Source organism: Martes martes (assembly GCF_963455335.1).
Source record: "Martes martes genome assembly, chromosome: 16".
NCBI classification, from domain to species: domain Eukaryota; kingdom Metazoa; phylum Chordata; class Mammalia; order Carnivora; family Mustelidae; genus Martes; species Martes martes.
The window spans coordinates 29516685-29525509 of record NC_137904.1 but is presented as its reverse complement, the minus strand read 5'-3'; the positions used below and the strand labels follow the sequence as shown (position 1 = coordinate 29525509).

General features: G+C 58.6%; 1 protein-coding gene across 1 annotated transcript; it reads right to left on the bottom strand.

Moving 5' to 3' along the window:
* Window positions 1-368: 368 nt before the first annotated feature.
* Window positions 369-8776, bottom strand: CA4 (carbonic anhydrase 4). The gene is made up of 8 exons (XM_080825777.1): window positions 8599-8776; window positions 4265-4318; window positions 3337-3492; window positions 2531-2676; window positions 2316-2414; window positions 1981-2047; window positions 1673-1839; window positions 369-678 (listed from the first exon to the last, which is right to left on the bottom strand). The coding sequence occupies exons 1-8, from the start codon at window positions 8654-8656 to the stop codon at window positions 484-486; spliced, it is 942 nt and encodes a 313-aa protein (XP_080681903.1). The 5' UTR covers window positions 8657-8776; the 3' UTR covers window positions 369-483.
* Window positions 8777-8825: the final 49 nt, after the last annotated feature.

Genomic DNA, 8825 nt, shown 5'->3' with positions numbered 1-8825 from the left:
TCTGCAGCCCAGAGGAGTCCAGAGGAGACAGTGCTGGGCAGGGGGCAGAGCCCCCTTGGCCAGAGCCCCACTGTGTGGTCTCCACTGAGCCTTTTCTCCTTCCTGGGCTCCGGCTTCCCCCATTATACAGTGAAGAGGCTGGATTGGAACTTCCAGGGCTTTCTTGGTGTTGGAACTCAGAGCTGTCTTTGCATCTCTCCAAGAGGGGTACAGACAGGAAATTTATTTACAAAGGTGGGAGGGGGTGCCTGGCCGTCCCTGCTAGGAAGAACTTCCAAGACTCAGGCCCCTTCCCTGAAATGGTGGCAGGTTGAGGGGAACAGGGCAGGGATGATCATGGGAACTAAAAATAGACCCGAGAAAGGTTTCTCCAAAAATATATCCCTTTAATCATCATCAAAATCCATGCTAGGAAGCCTGAGGAATGGAGGCCCCAGGCCTCTACACACTGAGAGCAGAGGTCAAGTGTCCAGAAGAGATTGTTCATCGGAGGAAGCCAGTCATCAGGCAGGTGAGCGTGGGGACCAGAACGGTGGCCAAGGGCAAGGGCAGCAGCTGTCCTGGGGCCCGAGACTTGAACACAGGGCGCTGCCCCTGGTGCTGCAAGGGTCTGACGTTATCTGTCATACTCAGTGTCTGCTCCTTATCATAGTACAGCTTCTTGGAGAAGGTGAAGATCTGTGGAAGAAACGGGACTCAGCATGAAGCCAGGAGCAAGCAGAGCTATGCTCCCTGATGTGACCCCAGACCAGTCACGTTGCCTGTCTGAGCCCTCTTTAGGGCTTTGGAGTCCCTAGCTCCCTAGTTTTGTTTTCCCTAGCTCTCAGGTTTTTGTGCAGATGAGAAGAATAAGAATGTAGAGTATTTAGCTTTCCTTAGACAGGTGGACACACAGCTCACAGTTTTGAGGGCCCATGAGCACAGATCACTGCTGTCTTACCGCTGTTACTACAGAACAGTGGTTCTCAGACTTGAGTACATGAGCATCATGGCGGGGTGGGGCGGGGCTAGGGGGCGGGGGCGGGGCTTGTTGGGCCCCACATTGCCAGGCCCCAACCCCAGGGTTTCTGATTCAGGAGGATTGGGACCAGGTCTGAGAATTCAAATGTCTAGCAAGTTCCTAGATGATCGTGATGCCCCTGGACCAGGGACCACCCTTTGAAAATACTGTTCAGCAAGGAAAGTATCACTGAAGCAGGGATTTAGCCCTTGGGTTCACGGCTGTATCCCTGGAGCCTGGTGTGTTGTAAGGCCTTGAGTACCATTGTTGAATGAATGGACTATTTTCCTACTGTGGCTGCACTGGTCCTCTCTCAGCTGCTCCTGGCCAGTCCCAGCCCTTCCCCCTTGCTCGCCCTCCTCTCTCCCCGGGACACCAGCTCCCTGCCCTCGCTGGACGAGTCCCACCCACTTGCAGGGGACAGCATGGAAGCCTTTTCTGACCACTCCTGCCACAGCCTCCCCTCCAGCCCCCGAACCGGGGATGGGATAGGCAAGAGCTTTCTTGTTTGTCATACCCTGGGGAGTGTCTGTGGATTCAACCAACAGGACCTCAGCTCCCTGGGGTGCCCCATGCCCACCGCAGCCCCGGGGGCCTCTGTGAGGATCCAGAGGGATGGTTTCTGGGGAACTGGGCAGTGGGAGGCTGTACCCTGGGCCAAGCCCTATGTACCTGATCCCTGTGGAGCTGAATGCGCTCCTGGAACACGGTCCAGACAACCGTCTCCTGGCAGCCTGGAGTGGTGAGGGAGCCCAGGTAGCGGTAGTAATGCCTCAGTTTCTCCTTGTTGGGGACTAGGTCGAACAGGCTGATGCTCTCTTTCATCGTGGTGTTCATCTCTGGGGCGGGGATAGGTAGGGAGGATACCGTCGATTGGTGGGGGAAGCAGAGGATCCCTAAGAGCCCAGGCCACCGCATCACCCTGGCCCTTCCTCTGTAGGAAGAAGTCTCCTCCCTTCCCCCTCCCCCCAGCCACTCACTGGGTCTGGGGACATAAGCCAGCGCCTCCACCAGGGGCTGGAAGCCATCATTCTCCTCAGATCCGGCCTGGAAAAGAAGGGAAGGGGGCTTGAGAGGGACATGTGGGGAGCCAGTGCCGACCATAAGTCCATTCTCCTGGTCCGGGCTGGGGAGGGCAGGCAGCTTCTGGCACTGAGGCCCTGAGAGCCTCTGGGCTCCCCACCTGGGGGTATACAAGTTGCTGAGAATCAGAGGGGAGGTCAGGGTCCCCCAAACCCCTTCCTGCCTTTCTGGAATCCCAGACCTCTTGATCCCAAGAAGCAGCCCCTCGGCCCCTGGGGGATGAGAGTCCCACCTCCAGCAAGAAGGCCAGCACCGCAATCTCATCTTTGGGATCCTGGGCCTCTTTCTCGTTCCTCGACGTCCCCTTCTCTTTCTCGTGTACTATGTGCATCTGGTGACAGGGAGAGGAATGGAGAGAGGACCTATGAGGGGACTGGAGCGCCCTTCTCACCCAAGGCAGGCCCACCCAGAGCCCAGCCACGCGCCACCCTGGAGAAATGCCCTCACCTCCATGGCAAAGCGCCTGCCATCGAGGGTATGCTCTGAGCCCTCATCCAGCTTCTCGGACCAGTGCAGGTGCAGCTGCGTGGCCCGGTACCGGGCAGCCAGTCCTCCTCCAGCAATGGAGGCCTTGCCCTCCAGCAGCACCATCACTGGAGGGCACAAGAGTGGGCTGAGTCCCCAGCAACCCCCTCGAGTCACACACATACAGTGCCTTCTCTTCTGCCTCCCGCCCTTCACAGGCAGCAGTCCTAGGCCACAGGGACAGGATGGGATGGGACAGGTGGTGCAGCCCAGACCTGTCGCTGGCCCCCTGTGGCCCCCGGGCCCCCCTCTCCCTCTGCACACCCCCCCCCAAACATGCACCTCAGCCCAGCCCCTCCCCTGCATCAAGCCCCTCCCTGATGCTGGGGCCTTCTCAAGGGAGTGTCCAAACTCCTCAGCCCTGAGGTGACCTGCCCCTGGGCCCAGTTTGGCTGCTCCTAGCCTGACCCAGGCCCGCCCTAGTTGTGCTCTCTGCCTCCAGGCACACAGTGCCACACACGATTTTCTGAACACCCCAAGACGCTTTACGCCTCTGCGCCTTTGCCATGTTGTTCCCTCTTCCTAGGATGCTGCTTGTCCTCCACGGAAGCACCGAAGCCACTGGGAAGCGTCTCCCCCGCTTCCAAACCCCCGGGCTCTGCAGCCCCCTCTGCAGCAAAGGTGGGCCTGGAGGAGCACCTCCAGCCCAGTCCTCTGGAACTCAGGAGTCCCCAGACGAGTTGCCCCTGCCTGCCCAGGTCCCCCCCACCCCACCGCCCGACACCCACCTGAATGCCCATTGTTCTGGACTTTCCACTTTCGCTTCTCGTCATAGCCAGAGAAGGAGAAGGGTCCCAAGTCTGGGTCTACCTGTGCCTTTGTAGTGACAATGTCGATGGGGGACTGGCGGGTCTTCTTGCAGTCTTCACCCCACTGGCTAGGCCCTGAGCAGGGAGGAGGGGCCAGCTGAGAGTCAGGGGCACACGCACCTCCTCAGATTCAAGGAGGGGGAAGGGAGAGTGCTTGGAAGCTGACAGTGGAGTCCCCTGGAAGGGGACTTAGGAAAAGACATGCTGACTGACAGTATGATCTGAGAACTTGGAGGCGGGGAAGGCTGCCCTGGACATGGGTGTGGTTGGGACTTGGGGAGGGGGCGGCACTGTTCAGTCCCTGAAACACGGCAGAGGCAGCCACAGAGCCGACTGCAGGGAAATTGTGCAACAGTTGAAAAAAATGCCAAGGACAACCTCCCATGTCCACCCAAAGAGGGGTCGTTGGAACAGAATCAACTCTCCATTTCGTTATAAGAGCAAAATAGGGGGCGCCCGGCTGGCTCAGTTGGTGGAGCATGTAACTATCTCAGGGTTGTGAGTTCAAGCCCCACGTTGGGCAGGGAGCCAACTTAAAAAAAAAAAGTGTCTCTATAACTGATGCAACTGCTGATTTGTTTGATAGAACACTTCCCCTCTTAGGGACAGCGATGGGAGATGCCAGGAAAGCCTCGGGTCATTCTACCTTCCCTGTCCTCCTCGGAGCACCAGGACTACATATGTGCGTGTCCATGCACGCGAGCCCGTGTGTGTATGTGTTTGAGTAACTGATAGCTGACTGGGGGGGATCATTACCCTGATCCTTCCCGCCCTCCCTGGGTTTTCATTTTGACTTGGGCAGTCCCCCTGACGCAGAAAACCCGTCCCCAAGACTTGCTTTACTCACCCAAGCAAGTATAGTTGGAGGCCTTGGCTTGAATCTCGTAGCACCAGTGTGACTCTGAAGCAGAGAGAGGAAGGACATGAGGCCTGTGTCGGTGCACTTGCGCACATGTGTGTCTAGGAATAGACTGGAGCTGTGTGCACATAAGCAACACTGTGTGTGTGTCGGGGGGGGTGTCAAAGACTAGGAATATCCCCAGGGTCAGAGACCCCCTTGGGTTGGGATGGAGCATTCCTGCAGTCTGGGACCGAGGCCCAAAGGAAAGAGACTTGAGGAAATACAGGGATGGGGACAGAAGTGGTAGAAGCAGACAGACCCCACAAGTCCAGACCCACAGCTGATCGACTATAACTATTGTGCCCAGAGCACTGGTCCTTGAGCAAAACAGCCACTCTTGAGGGGCCTTGGGAGACCCTCTGAGGCCCTCACCTCTACCCCAGGGCCTGGCCTTGACACTCTCTTCCAGCTGCTGTCGGCCTCCTCCTCCTCCTCCTCCCTTGTATCTCCCACCCCAAACCTGGAAGGGAGGTTCTGGCAAGAGGACAGGAGGAGGATTAGTCCTAGTCTCCCCTCCTGGGACAACAGAGCCGAGTTCAGCTTGGCTGCCTTCCCAGACTTGATCCGGGATGATGGAGGAGATTAGACGAGCCCTTCCCTGGAACACTCGCTCTTGTGTGATTAAGACCCGTTCTGGATTAAACTCTCACAGCCCACCAGGGACGGTAGTTGGCCCTTTCAAATCCTGTCCCACCACCCTGCAATCCTGGTATGTGGGGTCAGATTCAGGTTCTAATCCCAGCTGTGGTTCAGGGCCAGAGAACCAGCACCTCTGAGAAGAGGCTGCACGGCAAACACTACACTTAGTGCAAGATTTACCCACCAGGGGGGCCTGCCAGGGCTGTGTGCCTTGGAACCTTCTGTGCTTTCTGCTCAGTTTTTCTGTAAATCTGCTCTACCGTTATAGTCTATCGATTAAGGGGGTGGGGGAGGCTGCGGCAGTAGGGCGGACAAAACATTTGATCCAGAGCTGGAATTCTTGCTGGGCCACTTAGGGGCAAGTCACCTTAATCTCCCTGAGCCTCAGTTTTCTCATCTGTCAAATGGAGCTAACAGCATCCGCCTCTTCGGGCTGTGGGAGTTAATTAGAGACAGTGGAGTAGTCCAGGCAGCCTGCGGCACAGTTAAGTCCCCAGTGAGTCCTTCCTTTCCCTGGCCTCCCTCCCCCTGGCCTCAGATCAGTGCGCAGATGGCCAAAGCTCAGGCTGGACCGAGAGGAGAGAAATGAAGTGAGCTGGAAAGAACTCAGGGATGAGAAAATTCCTAAGAAAAGCACAGCTTCCCACTCAGCCCGAGCTGAGGCCTCTGAGCACATCCGCCCCCTCCTCTCGGGGCTGCCTCCGTCCACCTCCTCTGGGGTCTCCGGAATGAGGCCAGGGTGGGGCAGGAGCCAGGAGGTGGTCAGGTTCTCCGGAGAGGAGGGGACAAAGGGTTCCAGGCCAGGAGAGTGAGCATCCCCAGAAAACGGGGCACCTTCTCGCTCCAGGCCCCTCGGAGTCAGCTAGGGCTTTGTGTTTCCCGGCTCTGGGTCAAAGGCTTCACCCGCTGCCTGATCTGCTGCTCCGGCCTCTTTCAGAGTCTGCCAGATCCTGCACTGTCTTCCCCATCACGGTCCACTCCCTGCCCTGGACAGGGCAGCCCACCCCCCATGGGGGGAATTTCTGCCTCCGAGGAACCCCCAGGTGGGTCAACTCTGCAAGGGGCTGCGGCCACTTCCCCACCCCCCAGGCCCTCCTCTGCAGGTGGCCAGAGCTCGGAAGTTGGCGCCCGCTCACCTGATTCAGTCCTGGCTCTGGCTCTTGCTTCATCTCCAAAGGAGAGTTCAACTTTCCCCAGCCCTCCATTCTACCTCAGGCAGAGCGAACTGCCACTGGGCCGGCCAGGGCTTTGCTCAGTGTCTGAGGAGACGATGGTTGGATGGAGCCCATTTGCAACTGTGAAAGCCTCCTTGTCAGAATTCACCCATGTCTTCCCCTCTCAAAGGTCCTGAAGGCAGACGGGGCCTCCAAGGTTGACCGGAGGCCCCAAAGGAAGCTATTCCAGGGGAAGATTTGCTGAAGTCAGAGTCCTGAAGGGCGGACCCTCCTCTCAGCCTCCCCAGGGCCCATCTGGTTCAGGCTGAGCCATTCTCAGGAATGTGCTCTTCCCTGACTCTGGCTACAGCTCCTGGGTTTGTAATGGTGACCTCTGGTTCACTGTCTTAATTGTGGAGACTTTTGACCTGTGTGGCTGAATGTTCTTGTAACTACCCTCTTCGGGAGGCAAGAACCAGGAAAACAACATTGATGAGGCCAGGGGTCAGGTCTATGTCCCTGGGCTGAGGTGGCAGGGTCACAAACCTGCTCAGGTTCCTGTATTCATGAGAGGGCTGCCCTTGCAAATAACGACAAGCCTGCTGTCTCAGGGGGCCAGGGAAGGAGAGGGGCTCCCCACAGACAGGTCTTGGCTCCAAGCTCTGGGTTCTACCTAGGTGACCCGCCCTCACCAGGAATGCAGTTGCAAACCTCACAACCATCACCAATCACCCAGCCACTGTCCCCCACCCTCCACTTGCCCCCCTGGACCTTTCTTGGTGATCCAAGAAGTTCTCTCTGATGGACCTCGCTCACTCTACATTCCTACTCTGTGGGGAAGAAGGAATCCTAGAAACCAGCTCAGCAAAACCCAAGTATATCCTGGCAAAGTCTCAGCAACTCCTGGCCAGGGTTCTGGGGCCCCAAAGAGTCCTATGACTCCCCTCCCTCTCCTCTCCTCCTCCCTCCATGACAGCAGATGTTCTGGGTTGTCTGATGTGTATCCTGGTCCCTCTCTAGCCTCAAGTGTCCCAGGGGATGAGATGGGTGGAGGGAGACCGGTCCCGAGACAGTTTCCAGTCTGAAAGCCCCAGCACTTAAGGGGAGCACAGGTTGTAGGAGGGGGCAGCTGAGATAGATTCCTGGCTGGTTGGCCCCAGGCAGCCATCAGGCATGGGTGTCTGCCATGCACCACTCAAGTACCACACCAAGCACTTACACCCACCAGCTCACCTGAACCCTTAAAAGCCCTCAAGTCAGAATTACTATCTCTATATTGTGAGAAAACTAAAGTGAAGTGACTTACCCAGGGCCACACAGCTACAAAGCAACAGAATTAATTGTGAAGTGTTTCTCTTTTTCTGAGCCCAGCTGCTTAGATAAGTTTCCAAATTCCAACTTTACATACGAATTTTGTCACATCCCATCTCTCCTCTTTACTCCTCTCCTGGGAAGAAGCCAGTAATTTCTGCAAGGTTCCCCTCATCCCCTTCAACACACACACACACACACACACACACACACACACACACACACACACCCCAGCTAAATCTTTCCTGCAAAAGGCACATACTCTCTCCCTCTCTGCTGCAGAGGGAGGGCACCTTCACTCCTTACTCCACGACTCCCAGAAGGGAGCATCTAGCTTTGGAGAGGACGTTTGGCCAGCTGGACCCCAACGGGGGACCATCGGAGGGGTAGCTGAGCTGGGGACTGGCAGATCAGGGCTTCCTGCAGAGGAGATGGTCCCCTGTGGGGTCGCAGAAAAGATTCCTCCCCTGATCCCCGTGCCCAGCCCTGGGGCTGGAGGCTCTTTCAGCTCTTTATCAAATATTAACACACAACTCCTGCCACCTCCCACCTAGGCGAATAATTAAGAGCTCGGCCACATTATTAATCTTTAAACGAAAATCACCCTGCCCGGAAAGACCGGCTCGGCCAGGGTCTCGGGTCTCCTAGTGTCCCCCCTGGCCACAAGCTTCCAATGTGGCGCTGGGGAGGGGAATGGGGACGACCAGGAACCCAGGGTGCGAAGCGGAAAAGCCAGGGCCTCCCGTGTTCTGGGCCGGGGGCAGCCCCTCAGCACTGAGCCCCGGCGGGACAGACAGCGACGCAGGGACAGGCTGAGGACCAAAGGTGCGTGCAGCGCCAGAAAGGGCAAGAACCGCGGCATGCGTCGAGGGTCGGGGAAGCATCCACATCACTGACTCGCACGCTCGCTGGGCCGAGTGCCGCGGGGCTCCGCCACTCCCGCAGCGGCGCACACGCGCGCACCCAGCGCTCCGCCACCGCACGTGGCCATTCGGGCGCGCCCAGGGGTCCGCGTCCGCCCTGTCCGCCCCGTCCGCCCTCCCGCCCAGTTGCCGCAGCGGTGCCCACGCAGCCTGAGCCCGGCGCGCGCCCAGCGCCCCGCGCCCCGCGCGCACTGCAGCTGGGGACGCCGAGGGGCCGCCCGCCCGGGGACCGGACGGGAGCCCGCGCGGTCACCTGCGCTGGCCGAGGGCCGGGCAGCGGCGAGGGCCAGGAGCGCAGGCAGCAGCCGCATCCCGCACAGGAGCGAAGACGCCGCCGAGCCGGGGGTCGCGTGCCGAGGAGGCCTCCGGGGGTGCCGCGATCATGCCGCCCCGGGTTTTATAGCGGAGCTGCGACGGGAGGGAGCCCCGACAGCGGGACGCGGGTAGCGGCTCCTCCCCCTGGCGGAGCCTCCCCTCCCC

Coding starts and splice junctions, on each gene's coding strand:
- CA4 (XM_080825777.1), bottom strand. CDS start 8,656: ATGCGGCTGCTGCCTGCGCTCCTGGCCCTCGCCGCTGCCCGGCCCTCG. Junction 3,493..4,264: donor CTCCAACTATACTTGCTTGG/GTGAGTAAAGCA, acceptor CTCCCTGCTCAG/GGCCTAGCCAGTGGGGTGAA. Junction 2,048..2,315: donor TGCTGGCCTTCTTGCTGGAG/GTGGGACTCTCA, acceptor CTTCTTTTCCAG/GCCGGATCTGAGGAGAATGA.